At 30.6% G+C, this 16,360-nt stretch overlaps 1 protein-coding gene across 2 annotated transcripts; it reads right to left on the bottom strand.

Annotated features, from left to right (window-relative positions):
* Positions 1-11,821: 11,821 nt before the first annotated feature.
* Positions 11,822-16,289, bottom strand: LOC11413194 (uncharacterized). Of its 2 annotated transcripts, none has more exons than XM_024775771.2 (5): positions 16,097-16,289; positions 15,946-16,022; positions 13,505-13,608; positions 12,556-12,610; positions 11,822-12,323 (listed from the first exon to the last, which is right to left on the bottom strand). In XM_024775771.2, the coding sequence occupies exons 1-5, from the start codon at positions 16,256-16,258 to the stop codon at positions 12,194-12,196; spliced, it is 528 nt and encodes a 175-aa protein (XP_024631539.1). In that variant the 5' UTR covers positions 16,259-16,289; the 3' UTR covers positions 11,822-12,193. The 2 variants fall into 2 exon arrangements, with proteins under 2 accessions (XP_024631539.1, XP_003595679.1); XM_003595631.4 differs by having other exon boundaries at positions 11,840-12,323; positions 15,946-16,028; positions 16,097-16,287.
* Between the last annotated feature and the right edge of the window lie 71 nt (positions 16,290-16,360).

Below are 16,360 nucleotides of genomic sequence, written 5' to 3'. Positions count from 1 at the left end.
CAAATTCGTATTCTGGAAGATCGTCTTCCAGTTCATTGTGAAGAATGGCAGAAGGTAAAGATTGTTTTGTAACATCAGTTACAACAGGTACTAACTCACGTCCAACATCCTTCAAATTTAAGTCAATATTTGAAGCTTCAACTTCAGCGGACACAACTTGTCTACTATTTGGAGTGTCTTCTGATTTGACTAAGTCACTATAGTAGTAAGCTCGAAAATTTAGGTGTGGTAGGGAGGTTATGCTTCCATTCTTATCCCTTTTAACGCTATCCCTTTGCTTAGAAATATCAACTTGATCACTTGATACTAAAGGCCAGCGAATTGGTGACCAGACAGGACTAGAATCAATTTTACTCGATGTTTCGGAAGGTGAGCGAATCGGAGACCACACAGTAGGATCATTTTTTTTTTATTCTGAAGAAGTGCGAATCGGAGACCACACAGTAGGATCATTTTTTCTTGGCCATTTGGAAGGACTGTGAATCGGAGACCACACTTGAATATGATCACTTTTTCTTGATGATTTCTGAATAGAGTTAAGATAATTAAGTTGGTTTCTTCTCCATACAACACAACCAATTAGGGAATCTTTGTTCTCTTTAAAATGTGTGCTTTCGTCGAGGTATCCATATTTTCCAAGTATGGTGATTATTGTGTCACTAGGAGGACACACATAAAGATCAATGCCAGTTATAACTTTTGCAAGCCCAACCCTTCCATCTTCAACATATTTCTTTGCAACCTGTTAAACCAAGGTAATTTATTTTCTAAAAACCATACATGGGAGAATTCATGACCGATACTCAAATTGGTTTTTGAAAATTTAGGGTTATCAATCTAGGTTCATACAACCCTACAATTTCAATAACCAACTTTGATATTTAATCATTTAAATTAAGTATTTTTATCAAATTAGTCTAAATTTGAGATCATCCCTACTCACCTTTTCCATGCCTTCCAATCCAACTTGTGAAGATTCTTCTTTGCAATACAGGGAGACTATCTGAAATTAATTGCATCCTTTATAGTAATTCAATCTGGTTTTAATCACATGTTCATTAAAATAAAAATATATGTTGCAAATTACAATGATTTTTTATAACACAACAGAAAAGTAAGGACAATCCCACCATGCATAACATATTGTAAATTTAGATACTCAAGTGACCAAGAAATAAATTGGCATTATTAAAATTTAACAGTAGATCATAATGCTTAAACTAACTTCTTTTATTTTATATTATGTCCATCAATTAGGCTCACTAAATAGAACCTTGCCCAATTTCACCTTATTCTTAGGAAATGAATCTGTAAATAGTAGAATTGATGATATTTCTAAAAACATTAAATAACAATAATTTTTGAAGACATTGTAACAAACATGGGAGCATAATTCTATTTCTTACCACTAATTTCATTAATGTAATTGTTTGACTTTCTTTTCTAAAAAAAAGTCAAAAAACCTTTATCAAGTATAAAAAAAAACAATTTTGAACTAGATTTATCATTTGGGGATTTCATAACGTCCTTCCACACATAAATAGAACTGCACATATTGCATAATAATTGATAAAAATTTTAGATGCAACAAATTTTAGATTTAAGTAAAAAAAATCGATATTGTAATAAATAAATATAATAACGAGAATTTCTTACCATAAGTTCTTTGTTGCATGAGAGAGGAAGTTCTTGAATGTATTTTTCAAAATCTTGTAATTTGACAGTCCCTTTCACTACAATAGATCGAGACCATTTGACATCCGGCATCTTTTCGCCACTATACAATTGAATAAGTAAATTCAAAGATATGACAGATTAGAGAGAAAAGAGTCACTAGTACAACATGAAGTTTCATCATCTATAGTGGATTAGAATTAATAAAGCATTGATCTCATCTTGTTACCAACTTAGCTTACTATAAGAAACTTGATTGTCGTCGTTTCTCGAAAATTGGAGAATTTTTTTACTTTTAGAAAGATAAGCATGGACACTCCTCGAATTAGGGTAAAGTTGCAGCACTAATGTGTTGAAGCGTTTCTCAGATCAAGGATAAGCACAAGTGTTGCAACACTTATATTTTAGTTTTGAGTAGATGGTGCAGTATTAGGGCAAGTTTGGTACTATTATTTTGTAACAAAATTACTACACATTTATTGGTCACAAATATTGTTATTGATTATAATACCGATTTATTCTTGCATTTAGAGATCTATATATGTAGCATATATTAGGGTATCTCTATGTAAATATGCTTTTGATGAATCACTTAGGTTAATACTTGAATATGTGATGTGAAGCAATTCATGTAAACTCTCTACTTTTGAAAATAAAATTACTTTGATATTATTTCTGATCATATAATAAAATTAAAATAAAGTAAAAGTTACACAAGCAAACTAACTTTAAATGTAGAGAATTAATTACCCTTCAAAGAAGCCAACTGCAGAAACAGTTGGAGTAGAGTTCAATTGTAGGTACCCATCCCATAGCTTATCATTATTTGAGTTGGGGACAGCTGAAAAAGAATTCCAAAGCCTATATCCTAATTAGTGAAATAATTTCATAGCACTTGAAAATAGTGCATCATCATAGTATACTTAGGTTTGCAAGTTCCATCAAACACTTATATAAATGCATATATATGCTATATGATAAGTTTAATACGTTGTTTCAAAGTTCTCCAATGACAAATATATTTTTGTTCTTGTCTTTGTTTTTTCTTAGTTACTTCAACCACCACAGAGGTGTCTATTAATTCATTTTGATTTAATTCTTCTATTTACATCCCTTCTCTAATAATCCCTTATTTTATTTTTCTCATGTAAATAAAATAAAAAATCTAGCAATAAATGGATTAAAGTACCTTATTTCAAAAAAAAAAAAAAAAGATTACTTAGTGTCGCTCAAACAACTAAGGGTGCGTTTGTTTTATCTTTAAAAAAAAAAGATTTTGAGTTGAAAGAATTTAGAGATTTTAAAAAAAAATCTAAGGGTCTGTTTGGGAAACCCAAAAAAAGAGCTTTTAGCTTTTAGCTTATAAGCTCGTTTGACAAAAAAAGCTCTGTTTGGTAACACTTTTTCACCATGAGCTTATAGCTTATTTCACGAGCTTATAAGCTATTTTTCAGAAGCTATTCCAAGTAGCGTTTGAGCTTATAGCTTATAGCTTCTCACTTTTTTTCCAATTTTACCCTTATTATTTCATACGTAATAAAGACTATTATCCCTTTATTCCAATTTTTGTATATATATCAGCTGGCCTTTTTTTTTTTTTTTGAAAAAATATATACCTTCGTTTTTTTTTTTTACGAAACAAAATACTATTATTCTATTAGTGTTACTTTATTTTTTATTTTTTTAAGGTAAGTGTTATTTTCTTTATTCTCTGTTATTAGTATTACTCTATTAGTGCTACCTTTTTTTTTGTTTTTGAGGTAAATGTTATTTTCTTTATAAGGTAGAAACACTTGAATGATAATAAATATAAGATAAAATTTTAGTGAATAAAATTTAATTTAATTTATAATACATAGGATATATTAAATTAATAATTTTAAAGTATTTTTTAAAGAAAAATTAGTTTACAAAATTACAAATACTTAAATTAATGATATAATTTTTATTATGAATTAAGAATAACCTTTATGTCATTTTTTGAACCGCTATTTTTACCAAACACTTCAGTTAGCTTATCAGCTAAAAACTATCAGCTAAAAGCTATCAGCTAGTTTATCAGCTATCCGCTATTTTTACCAAACAGAGCCTAAATCTATTTCTGTTTGTTTACTATCATAAAAATCATTTTTATAAGATTTGAAACTCTTACACTTGAGTTCCTTATGTTTAGAAAAAAAATAGATTTTGAAAAAGCTATTTGAAATAGCTTTTCATTTTGAGATTAAAAATGATTTTTTTAACAAAATGGATTATTTAAAAATCTAAAACAAACACTACAATAATTAAAAATTGATTTTTTTTTAGATCAAAAAATAGATTTTTTGTCAAAAAAATCCAACACAAACGGGCCTAAGTCGCATCATACACCTAAAAGATTTTAATCTATAACAATTTTTCTTAAGTCTTCAAAATGTAATTAATTTTCTTTTAGGAATGTAATCAAATTCTGTATGTACGGCAAATTAAAGTTTTCTTACCATCTTCAATTCATCAATACATGAACTATTGCCGCCATATTTTGAAATTAATACACTCCTCATTTAAAAGTTTCATGTGCTTAGCACCCTTAATTATTTATGTAATACAAAAATTTAAGATATTTTATTTGTGATTAATTTTTATATTAAGTGATTAAGTATATCTTGTCAATATAAAAATGTGGTAGAACATACTTAAGCAATGAATTAGTTCAACTAGTAAGGGATTTGAGTCTCTTAAGCAAGTGATAATCAATATTTTTCACTTACGTATGAAAAATAATTAGTTTGAAGAGGAGAACTCACCTTGTATGCCCCACATTCTTTACTACGAATATTAGTCATTGTTCAGATGATGATGAAAGTTTCGTACGTATATAACATGATAAGTCAAAAATAACATACTTAAACATAAACACAAGGTACATATGAATTATGGAATCGTTTAAAAAGAAAATGTTTGTAAAAAAATAATATACAAAATAGAGAATGATAAAATACAAAAAAATCTTTAATAAATTATTTATATAAAACTCTCTCCCTCTCTCTAGCACTTAAAGATGGCATTGCTAATTGTACCAAAAAAGAAGATGACATTGTTAATTAAAGACAAATATATCAGCTTCGTTTCTTTTCACAAGCAACATTTGATGGACAACATTTTTTGTGTGATATTTATCATATAATTACAACAACAAAAAAATCCAACAATCAAAACATAAATTTTATTCTGTTGAAAAACACGAGCACAACCAATACGATCTGATTATGATAGCAATAATAATAATAAACACTTAAAAAATTGATTATTACTCCCTCAAAAAATATTGATTATTCTTATTATTCATAAAATGCGCAAAAATGGGACGTCAAAAAGATGAATCAATTATTCAAAAAACTCGATGAGTCAATTACTCAAAAAGAGACAAAACTTTAGCTTGTGAATTCCTAAAAAAAAAATAAAACTTTGGCTTGTGAAGAAATGAAATTGATTGAAACATAGTACTCAAAACCCATATAGGCATGATTATATCTCGAGTGTAAAGAAGATGAAAATGAAAACCAAAATGAACAATTGAGACTGAATTATTACAGAATAAAGATGTGCTTATTTTCATTACCTCCTTAGACTCAGATGAGATGAGATGAAAGAGATTGATCTCTTCCTTCGTATCTAATGATGAGATGAAATGTGAAATTTATTTAGTGCTTTGATCTCTTCCTCCATTGTTGTTTTTTCTCCTTAATTTATTTGTCTTTATTATTTACTTTTTTAATATTCCTAATAATATATATTTGCCAATCACATTCCATTCTGTTTTAATTGAAAAATGTTGACTTTTCTTTCCAAAATCTCATAAGTAAAATTCATTAAAATTTTCTTATTTCGTTCTATATTAATTATATAAATTAAATTTGTTATATTATTCTAAATATTCTCAAAGTGATTAATATATGTCAAAAACGAGGAAGAAAAACTTTAATTAGATTTTTTTTCTGATAAATGCTTCCTTATTATGAAAATTTTTCTTTACATACATATATATATATATATATATAGGGGGCATATCACATGAGAATGAGTAACTTATGTGAGAATGGTAAGAATGAATTACAGCCATCGGATTAAAAATAAATGGTTGAGATTAAATGAGTCCATTTAAACACCACATGTATCCACAACCACTCTATCCATCAAATATCAATTCTGCACACCCACGCTTCATCTTCTACTATCCATTGTCACGTTCTTTCTCCATCTACAATACAATTTCAGATTAAAAACTCATGTCTTTGATTTGTTCTTTTTAAATCTGCAAAACACAATTTTATTTCTAATTTAAATTTTAATTTTAGCCAAACCACCATTGAAACAGCACTGAAGAAATTGGAATGCCATGAAAAATTCCTAAAGTGGATTTAACTTGAATCTGGGAGAATTCGCGTAAATAAAAACGATGAAGAAGTCGAAACTGATGGTGGTGCCGGAATCGGTGAAGGCGCCGTAACTGGTGGTGGCTATTTGGTTTGCAACCGCGGAAACAAGTTGGAGGGTTGCGGATCTCGGCGTTGTGAAGTACTTTTATTCCGGCGAGGCAACTGCCTTGGTGGGAAGAAGAGGTGGTTTGCCAGAAGAGATGGTGGAGGGTTATGGGAAGAAGAAGAAGAAGAAGAAAGGTTAAAGCAGAAGAAGAAGAAGAAGAAAGGTTAAAGCGGACGAGAAAAGAAAGGGAAATTGGCACATGATTCACTAATCCATCTTTTAATCTTACTTTTAATCTGATGGTTGTAATTCATTCTTACCATTCTCACATAAGTTACTCATTCTCATATGATATGCCCCCTATATATATATATATATTCATCTTATTCTTTTCTTTTGTAATTGAAAAATATACACATTTCTTCTTTCACTCCAGAATTTTACAAATTAAAATCATTATAATTTTCTTATTTCATACAATAATAATATAAATTAAATTTAGTATATTATTCTAAATCTTTTTTTGGGTAGAGTTTATATTATTCTAAATCTTAATAAGATTATAATTGTTTTTATTGTGAAGCGTAAAAATTAATGAAAACGAATGCAAAAATTATTGTTGTAACTTCGGTCAATTCCAAACCGCACATTAATGAAATTTAGATTCGTAGAGCAAGTATCAATGACAACCAATAACAAAAAATAACCACAAGCAGCAACAACAACAACAACAAAAACAATCAATCTAAATCTAATCTAGAAACTAAGTGCATAGCAAAACCGCAATCGGACCAAGACTAAACAAGATAAAGAGAGTAGAGAAAAATAGATAACAACACCAAGTAATTGTTCAGCCAGTTCGGTCCAACAATGACCTACTATGGGGGAGAGATTGATCTCTCCAATCCATTATCAATGAGTTCTTTACAAAGAGATACAAAAGGGTTACAAGAAATTAGCTTCAACAAGCTCACAAAGAACAAACCTTAACTTCTACCCTTTCTTCACAATCTCACCAATGAACAAGACACTCATTGATTTTCACTCTTCCAAAGGTGTTTACAATTGTTTCCCAACTCTATAATCTAACCCCCAAAGAACCAACCCTTAGCTTTGACTTTCTAAGGATATTCTCTTTTGGTTTCACAAGACTAACCCAAATTGGTCACAAATGACTCTCCACTCATGTGTTTACCAGCCCGATGAGTCTCTCCCTAAAAGGCACCAACCCTTTTCCCAAGAGCCCCCTCTTTTGGTTCTCCAAGATTCACATTTTGAAGCTTTGAACCTCACACAAAGACCGTCAACCTTTAGTATCTAAATACCCTAAAAGTTTGGTTTCCATGAGATTCACCAAGCTTTTCCAACAAATGAGCCAAAGGATGCTTATATAGTGTTCAGATCCAGACAAAACCGTGTCACGATTTAGCTTCCAGAAACACACCCACACACTCCCTCAAAATCGTGACACGGTGCCAAAATCGTGTGACGATTTCAGACTTCCAGCACACACGAATTTTGAGTCATTTCTCAACAATGATATACTTTCATACCCACAAATTAATATTCTTAATAGTGCGAGTAGTTGGTAATTTATATGTTTCGTGAGTACATTTTTAATACTGAATAGCATAGCAACTATGGATCAGTAAAATCAAATTTAAAAATCATAGAAAGAATGTTGTGATAAAATTATGTCTCTCAACTCTCTCTCTCTCACTCACTCAGTGTTTGCATTGTAAAGGCAAAGACAAGCTCCATTTTTCTTAACAACAACATTTGATCTTCATTATTTTCTAGTGTGACATTTATATTAAAGTTACAAATATATTTATTTAACGATGAATTCCTACATAAATTAATTAAATTTTGTTTAACAAATCAAGAAATGAACATATTAATAAAAAAAATCTTGCAAGCAAAACAAGACCATGTTACTCAATGAATCAATTACTCATATATATATATATGACAAAACTTTAGCTTGTGCAGAAATGAAATCGATTGGAAGTAGTAGTATTCAAAACACATATAGATATGATTACAATTCGAGTGTAAAAAAGATGTAAATGAAAACTAAGATAAACAATTGAAATTGAATTACTACATAATAAAATTGAATTGCACACGCTACATAAATTTCAAAATTCAAAACAGTCACTATCATATAAAATACAACAATATCTAACATGTCTTTCTTTACTTTCTCACTTTATTGTTGTTTGTTCTCCTTAATTTATTTGTCTTTATTATTTACTTTTTTAATTTTCCTGAAAATATATATTTTCCAATCACATTCTTTTCATTTTTAATTGAAAAATATAGAATTTTCTTTTTTCACTCCATAACTTCATTAATTAAATTCATTATAATTTTCGTATAATTTCTTTATATAATTATTTAAATTAATATTTTTATATTATTCTAAATATTTTGAAAGTGATTAATATATATGTCAAAAACAAAGAGAGAAAAGATTTAATTGGTTTTCTTTCTTGATAAACGCTTCCTTATTATGAAAATTTTCCTTAATTTTTTTTTCTAACAATTTTTTTCCTTAATTTTTCTGATTTGATAATTACATAATAATAGTAAAAAAATAAACACTTAAAAACTTGGATTATTATTAATTTTCATCAAAATGGCAAGAATGGGACGTCAAATATACGAGAATAAATAGAACTAATTGCAAGAAAAGTTCATTTAATTAAAAAGATAATGTGACTCGATGGATCAATTACGTAAATTGATAACAAAATTTTGGATTTTGAAGAAATAAAATTTATTGAAATATAGTACTCAAAACACATAAATTATATTTCGAGAATAAAGAATATGAAAATGAAAACCTAGATATACAATTTAATTGAAAATGAAAACCTAATTATACAATTTAATTGAATTATTTCATAACACAACCCCACAAAACCGACTTGTGGGGTGATAATTACCCCTACTTATAAACATATTGTCAGGCCATCTTATATCCGATGTGGGACTCTTAACACACCCCCTCATGACCAACACCATTGGGGGCTTGGTTCATGGACATAAATGGTGGGTGGTCCGATAGTGAAAACATGAGAGCAGGTGGTCCAATGGATCTTGAAGAGGCTCTGATACCCTCTTAGAAATCGTGGTTTGGCCTAACACAACCCCACAAAATCGATTTGTGAGGTGAGGATTGCCCCACTCATAAACACATTGTTAGGCCATCACCTATCTGATGTGGGACTCCAAGCACATAATAAAATTGTGCTTATTTTTGTTACCTTCTCAAACTTGTGATATAAGATCAGATTAATGCGATTTGAACGTACAATAACTCAAATGCTTTTTTCCTTCACCTCGAATGCTGAGATGGAATGTGAAATTTATTTAGTGCTTTGTTTGCTTGCACTAGGCAAATTTTAAATCCCAAGGCAATCACTATCATATAAAATACAACAATATATACACCATCTTTCCTTGCTTTCTCACTTTTTTGCCGTTTTTCTCCCTAATTTATTTGTCTTTATTATTTACTTTTTCTTGTTTTCCTGATAATATATATTTTCCAATCAAATTCCTTTCATTTTTCATTGAAAAATAGTTTTTTTTCCTTCTTTAACTCCATATTTTTAAAAATAAAATTAATTATAATTTTCTTATTTCATTTTATAATTATACAAATTAAAATATGAAAATGAAAACCTAGATAGACAATTTAATTGAATTATTTTATAATAAAATTGTGCTTATTTTTGCTACCTCCCGAGACTTGTGATATAAGATCAGATGAATGCAATTTTAACGTATCGTACCTGAAATGTTTTTTTCCTTCACCTCTAATTATGAGATCGGATCTAAAGTTTATTTAGTGTTTTGTTTGCTTGCGCTATGCAAATTTTAAATTCCAAGATAGTCAGTATCATATAAAATACGACAATATATAGACCATCTTTCCTTACTTTATCACTTTTTTTCCGTTTTTCCACCTTAATTTATTTGTCTCTATTATTTACTTTTTATATTTTTCTTAATAATATATATTTTCCAATCACATTCCTTTTATTTTTAATTGAAAAATATATATTTTTCTTCTTTAACTCCATAATTTTAAAAATAAATTTAAATATAATTTTCTTATTTCATTTTATAGGTGGATTCTAGAGTGGGGGATCAATTAAGTCCCTCATCGGTGGACCAGAACAAAAATATTATTTGATTTTTTTTTTGTTACAAAAGTATTATTTGATTAAATCAACGGTCAAAGTTTATTGAAATTAAAAGTAAGAACATTTACAATTTTCCACACACAATCTTGCCATAATACTAACACCACTAATTCAACGAACCATTATTTTTCTTAGTCATCACCTTCAACATCCATTCCAACTTGGTAGCAGTGCCGAAGAAGAGATTCTAGACAAAAATTTGAGCATAGTTTTCAAAGTTTATGTGTTTTTCTAGTGGCAGTTACCTTTCAACAAAAACACATTGAATGACACTAGTTTACTTGGAGCTAAACCTGCTAAAACACCACTTGATCCTTCTGTAAAGTTACACCAAGATTCATCAAAGCCTTTTGAAGTTGTTCCAAGCTATAAAAGACTTGTTGGGAAATTATTGTACCTGATAACAACTAGATATGACATTGCATTTGTTACACAACAATTGAGTCAATTCCTTACTTCCCCTATTGTGACTAACTCTGACACAACTTGCAGCGTGGTCACGTACTTGAAAGGTTCACCTGGGAGAGGTTTATTGTTCAAGAGAGATTCTAGTTTACAACTTCTTATGGTTTCACAGATGCAGATCGAGCCGGATGCATTGATACTAGGAGGTCAATTTCAGGCTATTGTTTCTTTCTTGGTTTCTCTTCGATATCATGGGGAGCTAAGAAACAACATACAATACAATATCAAGGAGTTCCTTTGAAGCCGAGTATAGGGCTCTCTCTCTTTTGTTAGTTGTGATCTCCGATGGCTTCTCTATTTGTTGAAACATTTAAGAGTCATTTGCATCAAACCGTACTTTATTGTGACAATCAAAATGCAATTCACATTGGAGCCAATCTAGTATTTCATAAAAGAACAAAACATCTGAAAATTGACTGCCATTTTGTTACAGAAAAGCTACAACTAGGTGTTTTCAAGCTTCTTCCAGTCAATTCCAAATCTCAACTTGCGGACTTCTTTACTAAGCCATTGCTTCCCAAGCGTTTTTATTTCATTCGTTCATATCGAAGTTTAACATGTTCAAGACTATGATGCTAAGCTTGAGGGAGGGTGTTAAACTTTAGAATTCTTGCATACATTATGCATTGTCCTTACTAACTGAGCTAAACTCACGGGAACAACTAATAGATGAAGTAGTTCTTTAAATTGTATTTGTTGCAAATAAAAGAGTTTTGATATTTTAAATAACGTACAACCGTTCAAAAAAAATATATAAAGAGCAAAGTATCACTTTTTTCGGTACATGTATAGAGTTTTCTAATTTACGGTTCTTCATTTCTCTACACTTATAGTGTAAGTCTAACCATTAAGTAGCACACTCTCAAATCTCAAGTCAATACCACCAGGAAAAAAAAAATTAAACTAGCACACTAAACCAGTCTAATCTCCCATATATGATACAAGGAATACAATCACTTGACATTTGTGGTGAACTTGAAAATTGAAAATGGACAAGGGAATACAAAAAACAATAGGTATTTACTTTATGATGAATATACTGAATCATAAAAATGATCATTGTTTTTTTTTTTTTGTGGTGTCCGGGGTTCGAACCTCAGACCTTGCATATATTATGCATTGTCCTTAACAACTGAGCTAAGCTCACGGGGACAAAAATGATCATTGTTTAAGATAACACATGCATTGTTTAAATAACGACATAATTATTTAATATTTAAACCCATAAAAATTATCACTACCAGAAAATCCTTCTTGGGCTAGGGAGTCGATGGTTTTGAAGTCATAACCATCCTTTTCCAAGACACCGGGTATTAATGCCTCTATGTAAAGTATTTTAAGATTACACATTCATTGATGATTCACCATTAAAATTACTTCAGTTCTTCTGTGTGTTTCCCATTAGGGGTGTTAGCTTGTGTTTTGGCTGGTGAAGTCGATCCTTTGCTGCATTGCTCTTCAAAACCAACAACAGGATCAGCATATAACTGGAAACAAGGCACCCTGCACAAACATGTCCTAGCATGGATTAGATTCTCAAATGCTAATAGCTAATTATTACTGTACTTAATAGGTTATTCTGTATTATTCTAGAGCTGCATCTATCTTTCTTGTATTGATCTTTGTTTTACCAAACCAAATCTAGATAGAGACTAACAACATTTGGTTCTATTTAAATTCTTCTTTCATTTTAACCAACATTGCAAATGCAAATAAGTTTATTGCACACGCTAACCTGCTTGTTTTTAGAACTTCGGCGCCTATTGCAATTTCCTCATAAAAACTGTTACCTGCACAGAAAAATGACATTTACCATCAAGTGCAGTTTTTTTTTCTAGAAGATAATAATTGCATTTCAACATGTAAATTAAGATTGAAAGTCGATGTAAAATTGGCAAAAAATAAAAAATGAAGTTCTCTATTTCGCTTCTTACTCAACTTTCAGATGTAAATGATCATATTACCAAGGAAGAGTTATTGTAAAAATTGGCAGACTACACATGAACAAACAATTATAAACTCTAAGAATATATGAGTAGGCTTAAACCAATAATTGAAAAACAGCAAGCCATTACAATTACCATATGTTACAACATCAAGGCGACCAGCGTATACACATTAAAGTATTTCATCCCATCAGTCTAAAATTACATTAAGGACACTTGTGTGTTAACCTTCACCACTATATTTACTCTGATATTTTGAAAACATAAATGCTTTACTTGAATATGGATCATAATAAATAAGCACAAGAGAAGTTGCAGTAGAGAATTAGAGACTATGCACTATATATATGTATATATGTTAATTATGTGGCAAAGCTACAATATTGTTAGAATTAAGTAAATCTGTTAATATTCCTAAATTGTACAACTTTCTAGATTAGTTGATAATATTTCTAGATTATACAACTTCCTAGGTAGTGATAATCAATTAGACATTCAATGTATTTATTGTAACACAATTATAAATACAAAATGTGTGATCTAAGATACACAGAAATCACAAAATCTTTCAATAATAATGAACTGATGCAAGATATTCACCAAGGTAAGCACGCTGCGGTCTACATGGCTAAATCAGGGAATCTATCATACGATAACAAATGTAGAAGGGAAAATAGACTATATTTTTGTATAAAGAAATAGTTCTGCATATCGCTTTTTATGGCTATTGTTGCTTACCTCCATTAAGGTTTTTGCCAGAGAAAAATTTGTTCAATAAACGATGAGTGTATTCGTTCTCATATTTTCTGAACCTCTCAATGCACTGTTTGCTGTCCAGGTGACTGTAAAAAGAATAAAATGGTAAATTATTTTAATCTGGAAATATAACTTGCAGCAAAGAATACTTTCCAAAGAAATTAGAACAGATAATAAAGAAATAAACATTTGCAGCTGTTGTCTCCAAACAAGTAATCAGTAAAGAAAAATTAAATTAGCAATTATGTGATAATCCAACATGGAAGAAAAGTATGCTCACATCAACTAATAACATGCAGTTTTATGCTTTAAATTAAAATTAAAGGGATGGGTCCAATCCTTATTTCAATCTTGTCGTGACAAGGGCTCTATAGCACTAGATTTCCCCTTTCGATTGTTAAAATAAGAACGATGGTTTTCATTCAGCAAAAGAATGAAATTCATTGTTCGCATGAAACTGATGCAGATATGTGACAGTTCCAACAAAGGGTTGCATGTTGGAACATCATCAATATCTCAAAATGTGGCTTATAGGTCTTATACCATTGATCAAATTTATTTTCAGAAGTTAGATAATCCCTCGTATCTCGATACCACTGACGATTGAGGATTGAGCCTCGACACATCAGTTATTTGGCATAATCGGCAAATCAAATCAAGATTAGGCTCACAGTAGAATTTTACCTACATTGCAAAATTTTAAGTACTTATAGCCATGGTACAAAATCAAACACTCGAGCAAGATTAGGCTCGCATCTGGAGGGTATGAGCCTGCAGGGACATCTCACGGGTGTGCGTGTAGGTTTTGCAAATAGACATGAACTTATTTAAGAACTATATCAGTAGTTTCTGATACTTTCCATATTGCATATCCAAGTATTCAGATTGATTTTTGTCATATATTCCTCCTACCACTGCAGTTGAACAAACCAAGTTTCTATTTTCGCTTCAGTTACATAGATGATGTGGCAGAATAGAGCGCGTTTAACTATTGATAGAGGGGATTTGTTCAAACTGCAAAATAGTTAAACACCGACTGTAGTTAATTTGTTTGGATCCGCGTTGGATTTTAACAACACTTGGGTGAAATAGCACACCAATGCAGAAGCTTCACATTGTTGCTTCAGATATTTCATGTTGAAAAACACTGGGACGCGAAACTTGATGTGCCAACGCAGATCCAAACATACCATTAGTGTCTGTTAGGTTGCACTGCCAATTTTCCTCCCATAAAATCGCAGCAGAAGCATGGTACTGGACAATAATTATGTTTCGTTTCTCAGACGGAAAACCAAACATATGCTTAATTCACGTCCCAAACAAATATCAGTTCTTACTGTTTTATTTTATCAAACAGCTAACAAAACAACCAATTATTCCAAAATCACAGAACGTAGGTATGAGTTAAAAACGACTTAAAACAGGTAGATCCACCAACAGTGTGTAATTTAAGGTATACCCATTATCTTCCTAAATCATTACTCGTTGCAAATAATGAAGTAAAAGCAGACCTAGTTTATTTCAATATTGTCATTTTTTAGTCTATAGACAGACAGAATGACAAACACCTAACAAATCACACATACAAACACAAGATCCCCTATTCAAACCCAGTAATCATAGAAAATGTCTAGCCTAACAATATCGGCATGACAAGTGCTAGCAACACTCGCTCTTTTATTGGGTGAAACATATGTGTGTCCCACCACTTTTATGTTGATTCCATTTTCAAAGTGTGGGGTCCACATTAATTTAGATCAATAAAAGATGGAGTGTTACAGCGAGGGTTGAAAAGAGAGTGTTGCCGGCACTCATGATATCGGCATTGCATGTTGAATTAAGCTTTACAAACATTTTATTGTTGGCATTTTAAAACAACAACAACAATAAGAATAATCATAAATTCATAATAATAATAATAATAATAAGGGTCTTGTTAACAAGTATCCACGGGGCACTCTTTAAGCATGCTAAATTAAGTAATTATTCTTTTAAGATGTCAAAGTTTTCAATTTCCAATGCGCTGATTACACAAACTTTCATAAGAAGTTACCATTTCCCTAATAACAATTATTTTGAAAGGCAAATCACGCCAAAGTAAGATACATTTTTTTTTTTTTGAGGGACAAAGTAAGGTACATGAAATTTGTAACAGCTTACTGAAGCTTTTTTCTCAGTTCAATATATCAAAATTATGACGGCTGAAATCCATCAAAAAACGATAAATAGCATCAAAATTTTATTCTAATATAAAATTATAACCTTAATTATACCAATAAATGTCAAATTTTGAGAATGTCCAAAGTGGTTAAACTCCTGCATATAGAAATTTTTAACATCCAAATTCATGCATATACCAATTTCAATGTCCCAAAAATAAAACAGAACTCCAAAATAAGGAACAATGGGAAAAAGGAACTTACTCAAGTCCATCGTTAAGGTCAGGTTTTACCTCATCAGCATGGAAAACCCCATTGTTGTTGGTAGCATTACGTTCAACCTTAACCTTTCAAAACCCTATAATTAAGTATCAAACAATAGAAGAAAGAAGAAGAAGAAGGAAGAGAGAGTCACCTCTTGCTTTGGGAAGGGAGTGGTTGAGTTTGTTGTTGATTCAGCAGCAGAGAGAGGGGCGCGTGGAGGTGAAGAAGGAACACTCGCCATGGTGGTGGTGGTGATGGTGTTTTCTTCTTCTTGTTCTCTGGGTTCTCTAGTCGCTGTTGCTGAAGTACCCATCGTGGAAACTCAGACTTTTGTATTCTTCTTTTCACTAACTAAACTTTTGTATTTTTCTTTTTTGGGTTAATAGTGTTTTTCACCCCTGTAATATATGTCATT

This window comes from Medicago truncatula, chromosome 2 (genome assembly GCF_003473485.1).
Source record: "Medicago truncatula cultivar Jemalong A17 chromosome 2, MtrunA17r5.0-ANR, whole genome shotgun sequence".
NCBI classification, from domain to species: domain Eukaryota; kingdom Viridiplantae; phylum Streptophyta; class Magnoliopsida; order Fabales; family Fabaceae; genus Medicago; species Medicago truncatula.
The sequence above is the reverse complement of the archived record's forward strand: the minus strand, read 5'-3'. Positions and strand labels throughout refer to the sequence as shown.

Excerpts from the sequence above, each read along its gene's own strand:
- LOC11413194 (XM_003595631.4), bottom strand. The coding sequence starts at position 16,258 with ATGGGTACTTCAGCAACAGCGACTAGAGAACCCAGAGAACAAGAAGAA. Across the intron at positions 12,611-13,504 it reads TGGCAAAAACCTTAATGGAG|GTAACAGTTTTTATGAGGAA; the intron begins GTAAGCAACAAT and ends TTTTCTGTGCAG. Across the intron at positions 12,324-12,555 it reads GAAGTTCTAAAAACAAGCAG|GGTGCCTTGTTTCCAGTTAT; the intron begins GTTAGCGTGTGC and ends ATGTTTGTGCAG.